Consider the following 15,524-nt stretch of genomic DNA (forward strand, 5'->3'; position numbering starts at 1 on the left):
CCCTCACTCTCATTTCTCGTTATAAACAAACTAAATTTTGAACCCTCACTTACTTAGTTCCAATGTACACTCTGATATTTGATACTGTTTAGGTTAAAATCTAAATTTTGATCTAAGCCCACCTCAAGTTTTTAGAAGAGATAAGGCGACGACCACTTCAGGCAAATGGAACAAGTGGAGGAAGTTTAAATAAAACTGTCATAAGTAACTCTAGAAAAGTGAAACGTGGAGTCGTGAGAATAATTACTACTTTGGTTATAAATTGGAAGCAAGACTCGCACAACACAAAAATCTCTCCAATCCTTTCTACACCAAACCAAAACCATACAAAGACATCTTATAGGCACTTTCCCTGTAGAATTCTATGTAGTTCTTTTAAATTAGCATGCATCGCGCGCTTCAACTTGTTTCTTCTGTTTTTTTTTTTTTTAAATTTTACGGTAAAGTTCCTGCAATGTATTCCGAAACAATGTAATAATACCATACCTGTTCTCGTTATGCCATTCTTGCACATTGATCCATCCTTATTTTTATTTTTATTTTTATTTTTTGGCACTTGTATATAAGGAAATTGTGGGAAAAAAAATCCTTGAAATTTACCATTTGATTTAGAAGCCAAGTTTGATGAATTTATTAAGGAAAACCTGCTCTGACATGCTAGCACAAAACGATACACATGAAATGTCATATCCAAGGATATATACCGGCCAATCTGTAATGCTTTGCATGTGGTCATTTTACTTAACTCTCTCCGTTAACGAAGATATCAATTTTTTTTTTTTAAGAGATTGAATATTAAAAATATAAAATATTTTTAATATTTTAAAATATAGTTATTATATTTTTTTTAAGTATTCTTAATGAATATATCATTTTATATTTATTTTAAAGTAAAATATTCTATTAAATAGAGGTAAATATGAAAAGACAATTTTAATTTAAAAATATGTAATTATTTTATTGAAAAATAAGATTTAATTAAAAATATTTTATATTTTTATTAAAATAAATAACTACTTATCAAAATTATTGTATCATATATATCATATCATATCATACACAATACACATACATTAAAGGCGCGGTTGGATTTGATATATATATTTTTTTAGAAGCGTGTTTGGTTGATATTAATATATTATTTTATCTGGAAATTAGAAGAAGGATTTTCTAATTTTAAGGATGATATGAACTACCAATTATTATTATTAATTTGATTGATTGGGGATTAATGACTTAAAAAATTTATTTAAAGGCCAATATTTTGAAAATCCTTCAAATGTGAGTGAGGATTGTTAGTCTTACGAGCACGTAAACTGTTGTGAAAAGGTGAAATTGTTAATCATATTCATACACCACACTCACTGCCCATTCCCTAACATTTAAACAATGGAAAGGAGTCAACTTGTGTTCCTTAGTTTGCAAAGGAAGAAAAATTAAGTTATCTTTGATACACGTCCAAGAGTCAATCAACATTATTCTAAATAAAAAATAGGGAAAAAAGTTACATACTAATGCTTAAATATTTAAGATACTTTTTTTTTAATTAAATGTATGGATCTTATATACACACACTATTTATTCTGTAAGGAACTTTTTTTATATTAATATTATAAACAGGTTAACACTTTTATATATACATATATATATATATTACTCCCTCAATCCAGTGTATTTTTTCAATAAACATTTTTCCCAATTCTAGGAAGTATCACAAGATATTTCCAGATACACCCATAATGAATTATTAAACCATAATCAAAGAGTGTTTTTTTTCTTGGCCAAATAATCAAAGCATGTTTGGAATCATGCTGATTATTACATTTAATTAATAATAAAATTGAAAAGAAACAAACAAAAAAGGATATCAACCCACTTCAATAATCAATAACTTTACTGATATCCGTAAATTTTAAAATGAGGTCATATAAGACTTGCTTCCTCCATCCTTTTTACCCAATTTTAAAAATAATATTATCCTTTTTAATTCTAGAAAGTATTATACCGTTTTCTCAAATATACCATTAATTAATATTTAATTAGAGTTGGATTTAGAAAAGAAAAAAAACATAAATGACTTTGGGAAAAACTTATATACCTTGCGTTATATACTTAACATCCTTGTTTTTAAATGAATCTAGATGTTTTATAAATTATTTATCTTACAATAAATTCTTCTTATTAATTTTATTAACATATTAAGATTTATTTGTTGTTATTTGATTTGATATTTGTATACTAAATATATTATATATATATATATCTAAGTATATATTCTCTCCATTAAAAAATATAAAACATTTTTAATTGAATCTCACTCTTCAATAAAGTAATGATCTACTTTCAAACTAACTATATTTTTTCATATTTATCCTTATTAAACACCCTATAATAAATATAAAGTCATTATTAATAGGGGTACTTTTGAAAAATGACAATAATTATTACACCTCAAAAGATTAAAAATGCCTTATATTTTTTAACATTCAACTCCTCAAAAAATGCCTTACATTTTTTAACAAAGGGAGTAAGTCTCACCTAATGACTTCTTTGGTGTCCATAAACTTGAAAAATAGATATTGTATTAAGAGATTGGGAAAGTATATAATTGAAAACATAGAAAGATACAATAATCTTTTTGTTAAAAAATATAAGATATTTTTAAGGGGTTTAATGTTAAAAATATAAGAGATTTTTATTTTTTTAAATTTGTAATTATTACCTTTTTCTTAAAGTTTCTTAATAAATAAATTACTTTATATTTATTTCAGACTAAAACACCTCATTAAATAAGGATAAATATGAAAAGATAGTATTAGTTCAAAGATAAGTAATTACTTTATTAAATGATGAAATTCAATTAAAATACCTAATACTTTTGAATTAAGGAGTATTTTTTAAGCATGAATAATAATGCAACTGACTTCAAATTTTATATACTTATATAGCTTGCTCATACCTATACTCTGTTTAAAAAAACATAGGAAGCATAAAATACAATGTTGGATATGTGGACGATAAATATTAAACAATATTTAGCAAAAGGAGAAGATACTTGGCCTTAAAAATATAGAAATTGAGGGAAAACTGAAAATAAAAGGAACAGAAGACAGAAATGCCCACGCTCCAAAAATTACGGAAGAGGGAAGATGCGGTCGATGGGTCGGGACCAATGACAGATTCGGGAATTGACCAATGGAGGACTAGGCTGCAAATGAAAACATAAAAATGGGGACCAAAATTTATTTTATTTTTTCACAAGTAAAATGTACAATTTTTACCAAAGAGTAGTTGAAGTGTGTGGGGGGCAAGCAAATGAATTGAAAGGTACAGTGAAATCAAAGAGAGACTGACTTTCTTAGACGAAATTAATTTTTTTTACCAACTCCTTGACAAAATTAATAAAGAAAGCAACTCTTTATTCTTACTCCTAGTCATTTCCCATTAAAATGAGAGATACACATCCAAGCATACATTCAAATATATCAATGTCTGGTTTGAATCTAGAATATCATTCAAGTGAGACAGATGATGCTAACAGCTAATCGTTGATAAGAATACAACTTTTCACATACCAAACAAACATGCACAAAAATTTGCCAGATATTTTTCTCAACTACCATTTGTTTTGGGCTAGAAAGATCACCACACACATTTACATATAGAAAGATCGTTTGATGCTTATAAAGTAGAGAGAGAACAATTTTTTTTTATCATATTTATAAAATATGTTATTAATTTTTATTATAAATTTTTTCTTTTACCAGACCCTATCAAATATTAGTGAAGTTGTGAGAGAAAGTGCATTACTAAAATATGTATATTTGATAGGAATGAAGTTAAAAATTTATGAAATTTTTTAAAAAAAATAATAAATTTTAAGTTTTTATTTTATTCAAATGAAACATGTTGAAACTTATCTGTAAACATAATCAAAAGATTTATATGCATGTATCAAATTATAAAATACCAGGAAGTCTTGTTAAATTTTGATCATGTTGAACTTGATAAATCTTTTTCGAACAACGTTTGATAATGTAGAAGAGTTTTTGATGAAAATGAAAAAAAAAACAAGGTGAAAATTGGGTTTTAAAAAATGTTTAGTATGCATGCAAAAGTGAGTCATTTTTTAGGAAGGAAGTAGGGAAAAAATAGGTTCCATATATATGAAAGCAAAAATGTTAGTTGGAATAATCACATTCAAGCACTATTTGAAAAAATTATTTACGAACAATAACTAATATAAAATGTATTGTTATTAAAATAAAAATATAATTTATTTTTTTCTTAAATAAAATGTATTGTTAATTCTTATTTATAAATAATCCATTTGAATGGTCTTTAAATACCGTTCTTCCATATTAGTTTTATCAATCTTGATAAAATCAGTTTGTTTAAAGAAGTGATATCCATTGTATCAAATATACTTTGTATTTTTATGTTCACTCTCACTTCTTTGTTCTTGGTTTCATACTACAAAACAGCACTTTATGTAGTTGGCTCAAATCTGAAGTGGGAGATGAAACTAGCACATTTCTCACTGGTCTTCTAACTAGATCTCTATCATGTCAAATCGAACGAGCTTTAAAAGTTTGTGCGGTTTGTTGTGAAATATTTTTTTTTTGAAGTAATATTTGTTATTTTTCTCAAAATAGAAAATAGATTGTAATCTTGGAAAGTTGGTAGTTTATTTGTTTTAGTGGTACGTTTATTAAATGTTACATAAAATAATAATGTCAAATATGATAATATCATTGGTAAATTGAGGTCGTTTTGAATAAAAAGAAAAAACTTATTTACATAATATGTTTATTTTAATTAAATTAAAACACGTTGTTTTTTATATATTATTTATTTTATAATAAATTTTTATTTTTAATTTAATTAACATATTAAGATTTACTTTTTCATCATTTGATTAGTTATAAATATATTAAATATATAAGATTAACTACATAAGTCTTACCCTAAAAAAAAAAAAAATCTTCACAATCATCATCATTTAATTTATAAATAATATATAACCTTAAAAATAAAACCATCATTTCAAGAGCTTTGTTTGCCATTAAACAGTCTTACAAATATTTTAGGTCAACAAAAATAAATTTATACTTAACTTTAGTTACACTTGATGAAATTGAATGACAATTTGATTCCATTGTTTTTCTTTCCAAATTTTTTTGATACTTTTTTTTAATACAAGATCATGAATAACTGTGTGAGGTTAAGTCAGATCAAAACACATAAGAGTGACATTCATGCAAAGGATTTTCAAAGATTGAGATGTGTGTGTTGTTATTCAAAATTTAATAAACCAATCAATTTGCACAATTATTAGATTCTTTAAATATATAATTGAAATTGATGACCTAATCTCTTATGATGAGGGCTCTTATTTTGCTTATAACTTAGTTGAAGGGGTGATTGGGATTGTGGTGATATTTGATAAGACTTTAGTAGAATCAGAGTAAACTCTTTTGATGCTTTGTTCCTCTATATTTATATACAAAGTTTGATTATTAATTACATATGTTACTTATAATTTATAAATACAATCACACATTATCGATTTTCTTACGTATATCAATTATTGCATTAACAAAAGATATATATTTACCCAATACTTTACATACCACTCCCCCCATCTCAATAAGATAATCTTACAAGTGATTCAGTATATCAAAATATAAAATAATTTAATAAAAATAAAATTTCATTAAATATATTTTTTTCAACATTATTCTTTTTTTTTCTTATTGTATTTTCCCTAGATTATGAAATGAATGATACTTTAAAAAATTTAGATTTGCATTCTTTAAAAAATATAATTATAAAGTATATTTAACAAGATACTATAATTTTATCTAAAATGTCTGAACTATTTTTTTTGTTTTTATGAGACCCCAACCTAATAGTATTTTCATGGTTAATTAAAATATTTAAAAGTTTTCAGCAAATTAGCTCAAGGTCAAGCCTTCCCCCGAGCAAAGACAAAATAACAAGTCGATCAAGAAAAAGTTAAAAAAAAAAAAAATAAATATCATTACATCATATTATCCATAAGGCTACAACAGTAAAAAAAAATATCTATCTGTATTACTGCTTTTCCACTCTCACTGTTACTCACCACCGCTCGTCCCCTCCCACGGCCATCGCCGCCATCTCCGTCCCCTCCTCCGCCGTCGCCACTGATACATAATCTCACGAGAACTGAGACTTGACAAATCAACCACATGAAAATCTAAAAATAAAAAAAAAAGAAAAAAAAGTACAGCAGCGAACGAGAAATTTAAATCTAGTCCATGGCATTAGGACCAGCACAAGCTTTCAACACTGGACTCCATATCCATTGCACCAAGAACTTCCTTCCGTTTCTTCCGTTCAAATTGAACGTTCTTCCCTTCCCGTCCTTCGTTACTTGCCCAATGTACCCTCCACCACCTCCGGTACCGTACAACCCCTCGCACAAATCCCCGATCTCCGTCGGAGCAGTCGGGTCCTCGCCGGCGTACCACGCATTCACCAACGGATTTGATGAAAGCTCAGCCAATTCATGCCCAATCACGCTGACCATCCCGTCAACGCCGACATCACTGTTCGGCGGCGTCAAAGCTCCAGGTCCTCCGCCGGCCATGTACCCAGGGATCGCGAAGGGGTACGCGCAAACCTCCGGGCACTGCTTGCCGGAATTCCCAACCCAAGCATAGGGAAGAGTGTATCCCACCACGGACGGGAAAGTGAAGTAATGGAATCCACAAACGGCGCGGCAGAAATCCTGCATCATCACGTCCTGCGAAGTTAAAACAAGGTAGATCCCCTTCCGGTGATCGACGGGGAACGGAGCAGATCGGACGGCAGAGGCGATAACTTGCTGAACAGACAGCCGCGTGAGCTGATTCCCATGGGAGTACTTCAGATCGGAGTACTCCCCAGCAATGGTGAGCGTCCGAGAGATATTGGCCCCAGTCTGGTCAGTGTACAGCGACACAGTGCGCCACCAGTCAGCGACGGAAGGCGACGGCGCGTTAGGAGTAGAGATAGAAAGAAGAAAATCTTTAATGAGAAGCTTCTGAGGCTGAGCCCATTTGCCGTACCAGATCAGGTAAACGTTAATCGGAGAGGAGAGAACCGGACCCATGTGGTACCGGAGGCGGACGAGGTCGGAGGAGCCCTCGTAGCGCTTTGAGGAAAAGAGCGCTGGTGGAGGAAGCTTAGGGTTGAACTTTGAATACTGAGCTTTAGTATTCAAAGTCTGACACTCTATATTGAAACAGCCACCTGCATCTAACATATATGCAGTAACAAGAAGACACATATAATTGAGCATCATGCCAAGTAATAAAAGAAATCTAAGAGACAGCATCATGGTGTTAGGTCGGCGGCGGCGACAGTGGTGGTGGTAATGGAATGAAGGAGAAGGGGAGGGAGAGGGGATATATATAAATGAAGAAGTGGGGATGGGGAGGAAGTGAGAGTGAGGGAATGGGCTGCTGACAGCTGCAATATTGGGTTTGTGTGGGGGAGGGAGAGAGGGGGGGGGGGGAGAGAGTCATGGAACTTTTTTCTTTCTTTTTTTTAAGAGAATGACAAGAAGCTGCTAATTTACATTAAGTTTGACGTGTGAAACTTTAAAAATATATAAATTTAATTTTTAATTTTATAATTACATTATAATAAATTTATAACTTTTGTTTTAAATTTTAATAAAAATTTATTTTTTAATCATGTTAAGATTTAAAAAATAAGTTATAAAATCATCATGACGAAATTGTAAGATTAAAAAATAAAATTATAAATTTCTAAATTTTAACATTTGATATCTGATTTAAATTAATTAATTCTCTTGAGACTTATTCATTCTGTCTCTATATATAATGTGTTTTTAATTAAATCTTACATATTAATAAAGGTTTGTTATTTAATTAAATTTACATAAAAATACAATAATTTTTTAATTTTATTTTTAATAATATCATAATAATAATAGATAAAATATATAATTAATAATTTATTTTATTTTTTAAAATAAAAAAATAGTTTAATTATTTAAAAATATTATTACCATCATAAAGGTAAAATAAGCTTTTAGAAGATAGACTGAGGAAGTATTTGTAATTCTCCTTATTTCTCTCTCTCTCTCTCGGCTTTCGCTTTCCCTTTCTCTCTCGTGTTGGAGCCATCCTTTTCTCTGTTCTGTAACCTGTTGGGTTTTGAAAACTTTGGCTCAATCTTTTTTTGGCCCCCGGAATCTGTCTTCTTCTTTGTTGACCCTTTCGTTACATGTGTCGCTCTGTTTTTTTTTTTTTTTGGGAAACAGTTGAAGGAAAAAAAAATCCAAACAACAAATGATTAACATAAATTCATGGGCTTTATATGTGTTCACATTTACTACTTAATTATATGTCAAATATAATTGTTTATAATCAAAAGATTCTTGTGAGCAAGTAAAAAGTAAAAAAATGAATTTATTATAATTTAACATATTATTATTATTTATTTGTTGCAACTAATGATGATCAAATAATTGTAGGTAACGTGACTAGTTAAAATAATGATTGAAAATTATATTTAAATCTTTTACATGAGAAATAAATAACATTTGTTTCTTGTTATTTATTTTTAATTTAGAGAACTTAATTAATATTTAGTTTCTTATTTGTAGATTTTTTAGTTGTTTTACGTAATTCTAAATATATTTTTTAATCAATTAACAATCAAAATTATTTATTATTAATAATAAGAGTAATATTATATTATTTTTAATTATTGAATGGGAACATTACATTCAAAAAAAATTTAGAATCTGAGATAATTTTAAAAATATTATTTCAAGTGTGAAACTGTCGCTTAAGTAATTATTTTACTTTCCCTGATCTTTCTTCTTGCTCGGCTTTTTCTTTTTACTACTTTCATTAAACTATTCGATTGGACTGACTAATTAAAGCATCGAACTTGTAGTAATGCCGTGAGCCAGTAGACTACAATGAGTCCCTTCAGGGACTTCAACTCATCAACGACATGAACAAGATTAATTTGACCTTGCAAGAGCATGAGACCCACAAATAGAACAATGGTCCGAATTGGGAAATAAAATAATATAGTAAGAGGCGTGTCTTGCGGTTATATTAAAAAATAATATTTTTTAAGGGCTCTAAATACAATTTAGAAACATTAATTATGATAAAATCATGGTTTATCAAGTTTTAATAATGACTGTGTTCTTACTTTTCAATTAGAGGCGTTGGACTCAAAACATCTGTGAACAATAACCAAAAAATAAAAGTTAGTTAACTTTGCTTGATAATTGAGAAAACATTTGGGACTTTATGATAAAATGAAAAGAAATAATTATTTAATGAAATGGAGTAAGGTAGAGTGTAATAGAACAAAATTTTTTATTGTTTGAGAATTTTATGATAGGAAGAAATAATCTTACATGACCATTATTTGAAAATTATAACAAAATGGATGGAATGAAATGGATTAAAATTTTTTTCTAATATTATCCATATGATTAAATTTAAAAAAAATAATAATGCCCATTAAATATTATAATACTTTTCAAAAAAAATAATAATTGAAATTAATAAGCAAAGCAAGGTATTGGAGAATTAAAAATAAAAAGAAAGAGTAAATAATAGAGTTACTCAAACAAATATGCTTGTTGCACAAAAAAAAAAAAATAGAGTCATAAGGTTGAGACTTGAGAGGGAGGAGAGAGAGATGCTAGGAATGAGAAAGATAGGCAAGAGGAGAGATGGATGGAGAATAAAAATAATAATAGATGAGAATTTTTTATTTTATTTTCGGTGGAGGTTATGAGTGATTTTATAAATAAAATAATTATATTATGTTATTTTATATTTAATCCTCTCAATTTGAGTGTTAAAAAAATTGAACTGTAAATGACAAAAGAGGGTTTTAAAAGTTACTCCTTTCCACTTCACCCTTAAAAAAAAAAACAGTTTTTTTTACAAACAATAGTTTAAATCTTTCAACCATCCCATTTCATCCTAAAAGAAATCTTCCAAAGAAGGGTAGCCCGCCATTGCCAATTTGCCCGGGAAATCGGAAACTTTACTTGAACCCTATTGATACACATAGCATCATCCAAGTGCTGTAAACTTGGGCTGAATCTCGACGAGATCAATCGCGCAAGAGCAACCACAAGGTTTGTCACTGAAAGTTCTCTGTTCTGGTTTTCATTATATGGTTCATGTAAAGATATGGGATTCCATTTCCTGAAACTTAAAATCTTGCCTTCGTCTCTTTTCCTCTGGCTATGGATAGATTCTTATCCTTTATCTGGCATTTTCGCCATTGCGGATCCGATACTTTTCCTCATGTGGTAACTTGAAATTACGGGCTGAGAATTTTGTTTGGAATAAATGCTGGTATATTTGTAGTTTCACCCGAACATCTCAGATGCTATTTTTTTAGGATTTATTGTGAATTATACGAAGCATCGATTCTTCAAATTGTCACACACTTCAAATCGCTTATGATTTTTTTTAATACATATTTTGTTATATCTATTACAGTGTCTTTGGGATGTGGAATTTTGTATCAATGCTAGATTGTGATTGTTATTTTGAAGTTACAACGGAAGCTTTGAGACAATGTTAAAATACTTCTTGAAGTATGACTCTGCATCAAAATTGGCCAATATATATATATATATAATGGAAAAAGATAATTCCATTTCCATATAAAGTGATTTCCACCACCACTTGTTAGAACAAAACTATGCTCTCTTGGCCAAAAAAAATTGGTTCAATTGACAGAAATGCGACTCATATCACATTAGTGTGGGGGTTTGAACCTTGCCATTGATGTAAGTATTTTGTTAGTGGTCTCTATATAAGTGTTATTGGACCGACAAGGGTTTAATGAACTCCTATGACCCTACTCTTCTAGATTGCCGTTTTTTTTTTTTTTTGTTTTTGGGGAAAAAATAGCCTCTCAAATAGGGCAATCTATTCCTAAGTTACATTGACGTAATTACTGTTTCCACGAGAATATGACAATAAAGCGCTACATTTAGCAACAGATGAGAAGCTCGTAATTATAACAACCTGTGTTTTTATGTTCTGTCTTTATAAGTTTGGTTGGAATAGTTACTTATGGAGCTAGCTATCTCATCTACTTCATTATTACACTTACTACCGCCTTCAATTACCTCTTAAATTTTATTTATCCTTAAAATCTCTCTTATCCATTACTTTCAAAACATTTAAGACAAATGGTAAAGTGAAGAAGCAAAAATAATGCTTGATCTGTGGATTCTGTGCTTTAAAGTCTTGGGCATTTTTTAAATAATATTCTCTCGAGAAGCTGATTACATCTTTACTCCTCTAATGAGATTCTCTTACCTTATGAAGTCATTTTTCTGCAAACATTTAAAGACATTCAGCTTCATAGTTCAAATGATACTTTAATGATGAGATTTTGCTATATCTTTAGTGATTCACATATAGATAATGGGTGTCAGTCCGTGTGCTAACACAGCTTATAGGTGTAAAGTAATTAGTTTTAAATAAAACAGACCAGATTTGTCGCTTAAATCATCCTTATGTTGGGAAAACAATATTTTCAATTGCTTGAATGAGATTAAGCATTTTACTTTCCTGTTTGGTTTGTTGTTATAACCCAGTACATTTGTTAGAGATTATTTTTAATGCTACAACGTAATGAAAAAAGAGTATCTCCCAATTTGAATGATTGAATTGAAAAATCTAGTGTAGTGTTAATTATTATTATCCAATTTTATTTCTCATTAGATAGATATTCATTTTTGTCACCCAAAAAAAAAATATAGAGGGTAGGAATCTTGTAATGTGACATGCATTTGCTTTTTAAATTCATGATTGAAGCTAAAAGTTAGTTATACTAAATTATAAGGAATGCAAATGATGTTGGCCTGCTTCTCCTTTAATAGGAATGCTGAAACAGAACTGCTTCATTTTGAAAGCAGAAGATATATTATAAAATTTGATAGGCTAGAGTTTAGTTCGAGATAAGGGATAACTAAACTCAAAAGTGTGCGAGGCTTTGCATGAAACTTGATGAAAACAATACTTTGTTTTTCGAGAAAATATCTGCAATGAAAGCATCCCATCTACTTCATAGTTTTGTATTGGGGCTTACTTGAACACAGAGACGCACAACGTGCACTCACATGATTTTCAGAGTACATTGGTCATATTATTCATTTATTCAGATGTCAAAATAACCTAGGATTTAAGGTCCAAGCAGTTTACAGAGATTCTACTTAATTCCCTTGATCCTAGGAGTATATTATCTAACCAATGGCAAAACAATAAAATCAGAACCAAATTGCAACAACAAGGTTTATTCCACTAGGTGGGGTCACTTATATGAATTGCACAATGCTGTTGCGTTCTTTCAACAACCAAACCTTTGTAATAACAGTTAGAACAGATCTCTGATTGGGTTAAATGTTGGAGAGTAGATGTTGATCATTCCAACTTGGTGCTAAGGGCCTAAGACCTTCAAACTTTGATCTTTCAGTGAATATGGGGAACAAGGCACTTGAGCACGTGGAGACTCCCTGGGGATTGGTTTCTTAAAGTTGAGCTTTAAGCATGGGATTATATTTGATGATTTGAGTATTTGCTTTCAATTTGGGGCATGATCAGTCTTGGCAAGTTTATGTTTATGCTAGGTGCATAGTTATGGGGTCTTAAACTAGGTTGCATAGATACGGGTACGAGTATCCGATACGATACGGCATGATATGGGGATACGGCAAATTTTTAAAATTTTAAGATACGGGTACGGGAATATTTATAATGTATATTTCAACATTTTATGATGTAAGTATAGGTATTTTAATTTTTAAACAAGAATTTCTAAAGCAATATAAGAATATTTATAGTAATTAACTAAAATATTAAGTGTTTTTTCAAGTTTTTAAGTGATATAGTAAAAAATTATTGAAAAAAAATCATATAACAAATGTTAGAATATGGGATACGTATGCTGGAGTATCTTACAAGTATCGTATCGGATGCGTATCGGATACGGGTACGTTTACATTTTTGAAGTATCCGTGCTACATAGGTCTTAAACCCTTTAAAATCATAAACATGCCAGTTAAAAGTTATTAATGTCACTTGAAAATGTTGAAAAGCCTGAAACTATTCTTATAGAATGCACTAACTGCAGAAAATAATCCATACGATTTGTTTGCCTCGTTAAATTTGGCTGCTTAACTATTGGCTTATTACATTTTGCAAGAGCAGGTCATTTGTTACCTTAATAGGTTAACATTTAGACTGACTTGGCTATTGTGTTCTAACAATATGTGAGCGCGTGTTTCTGGAGGGACTTGTTACTATAATTTTTTATGTTGTTTACGTACTTTTTCTGTGCAAGCAAGCGCCATAACCAGTTAAAATCTATTTCTGGATTTGCAAAATGCATGGTATTTTATACGGAAGGGGGAAATAAAAAATTTAAATTGACTTTGTTAACTCAAAATATGCATGTTGTTGATAGAGGAAGTTAGAAGGGTTATCATTGAGTAACCCTAGGAAGAATTTAATATCTGACAAGGACTTGTAGTCATGTTTAAACAAATATCTAATCCATTCAAACCCTTGTCAGTATTAAATTCTTTCAGGGATCTTTCATTGATATTTTCCCAAGTTAGAAAGCATGGTTATTATCATGTCTGCTTGTGCATTTTTCTGATTATCCTTTTCTTTTCTAAATGCTCTGGTCCTTTGGTAGATGGAATTCCAATACTTATTATTGGTGAGGCAATGGTGGGATTTGCGCCAAAAGGCCATAGCTTTGCTCATGTGTGTTGTCCATTACTATTTCATTCGGATGTCCCGTAAGAGAAAAATAAGTCACAGTACGAGGGGCTCCAAGAGAAGAATGAAGCACTCAAAGAAAGACACTGAATTTAGCAAAATAGTCATAGAGGGAATATCTGAGATTGCAAACGCACTAAGAGAAGGAAATGCTATCCGAAGAGAGAGCTATAGCTACAAGCTGCCACAAATTTCAGGGGAAGAAGCTTGGAATTTGATCCAGGAATGTGGATGTGACATCGACAAGCTGCCAGAGATTTACTGTTTTCTCATGAATGACCAAAACAAACTTACAACAGTTGTTCAGTGTCCAGCCGAAGCACGCAAGGCTGTGATCATGGAAATGGCCTTTGGTTCCCCAAATACATCCTCCTGAACAGTGATCATGGTAATATTTTTGAACTGTGTTCTGAGCATCTTTGTTAGCATGAGACACCATGTTGTAAAGTCTAGCATTTTGTTGATATTTTATAGTATGCTCTAAGCTTGAGCATTTTTGTTAGCATGTGGTACCACTCGAAACTTACTTTATATGATGTTACTTGATATTCTCAAATGATATAACGTCAGTGGCTACCAGTACCATCTCGCACAAATTAAAATTACAGTGAGTTGACTCGATTCTCTTTTGTAAATTAAAACGGGGATTTTAGTTGATGATTGGCATTTGATTTGATTCTCTCTGTTTTTTTTTACCTTGATTTGATTCACTCTCTCTCTTTTTTTTTAACCTTGATTTGACTCTCTTGTCAGTGATATTTGTTGTAAATAAACAAGCGGGGAGTGATTCTTTCTTGTTTATGGCATTTCGTAAATAATGTAAATACAATTTTTTCCTGTCTGAAATTAGTTTTCTATACAATTTGGTGACGACGTAAATTTAACGAGTATGATAATAATTTGGGGAGAATGACTGTTAGATCCTAAAATAATGAATTAATGATAGTACAGTACTCAACAAAATTTTGTACAAAGCAAATTATAAATATCAATTTAAATAGTTATAAATAAAATTTTTGTTACAATTTAAAAGTTATATTTGATATTTAAATATTTATTTACAATTAAAACTCTTGAATTTGTAATAATCTAAATTGATATTCTAAAATTTATTGAGTATTTAACTGTTATTAATTTAATATTTTGGGACTTAATTGTCATTTTTTTGACTAAAGAACTTAATTGTCATTCTTCCAGTTATTTTTATTAGAACTTCCACTCTGACCCTTCCCAGCACAAAACAAAACAAGCAAATATTAAAAGGCTTGTTTGAAATTGTTTTTATTTTATTGTTTTGAGAATTAATGTTTTGTAAAACATGTTATGAGAATAAAAAATAATAAAAATAGGTATTTTTTTTATTTTTTTTTTGTTTTTCAAAACAATAATTCTAGAATATCTAAAAATTATTTTTATTTTTTTATTCTTTAGAATAATATTGTTTTTTTGTTCTTCAAAACATTTTTGAAAACATGTTATTAACAATATTTTTTGTGTTTTCTTGTTCTGGAGAACATAAAACTGTTCTTAGAATAGGTTGTCAAAAAGGCTCAAAGTTTTTATAATTAAGAGAAATGATGGGAAAGGTTTGGGGATTTAAACTCATTTTATATTGGTATGTTTGATGATCTCAGTGTATTTCACAACATTCTTTATGTTGTGTTTGGATTAGTATGGATTTGG

At 29.8% G+C, this 15,524-nt stretch overlaps 2 protein-coding genes across 2 annotated transcripts; one reads left to right on the plus strand and one right to left on the minus strand.

Moving 5' to 3' along the window:
- Positions 1–6,027: 6,027 nt before the first annotated feature.
- On the minus strand, positions 6,028–7,420 carry LOC129299134 (protein EXORDIUM-like 5). Its single transcript, XM_054937582.1, has one exon. It carries the CDS (start codon positions 7,364–7,366, stop codon positions 6,296–6,298), a length of 1,071 nt encoding a protein of 356 aa, XP_054793557.1. The 5' UTR covers positions 7,367–7,420; the 3' UTR covers positions 6,028–6,295.
- A 2,610-nt stretch (positions 7,421–10,030) lies between these two features.
- On the plus strand, positions 10,031–14,501 carry LOC129299135 (uncharacterized). The gene is made up of 2 exons (XM_054937583.1): positions 10,031–10,171; positions 13,756–14,501. Exon 2 carries the CDS (start codon positions 13,756–13,758, stop codon positions 14,215–14,217), a length of 462 nt encoding a protein of 153 aa, XP_054793558.1. The 5' UTR covers positions 10,031–10,171; the 3' UTR covers positions 14,218–14,501.
- Positions 14,502–15,524: the final 1,023 nt, after the last annotated feature.

This window comes from Prosopis cineraria, unplaced genomic scaffold, assembly GCF_029017545.1.
Source record: "Prosopis cineraria cultivar Desert tree isolate PC_DT_omini unplaced genomic scaffold, ASM2901754v1 PC1046, whole genome shotgun sequence".
NCBI lineage: Eukaryota > Viridiplantae > Streptophyta > Magnoliopsida > Fabales > Fabaceae > Prosopis > Prosopis cineraria.

Bases quoted from the DNA above. Each gene is read 5' to 3' on its own strand.
- LOC129299134 (XM_054937582.1), bottom strand. From the start codon at position 7,366: ATGATGCTGTCTCTTAGATTTCTTTTATTACTTGGCATGATGCTCAAT.
- LOC129299135 (XM_054937583.1), top strand. From the start codon at position 13,756: ATGGAATTCCAATACTTATTATTGGTGAGGCAATGGTGGGATTTGCGC.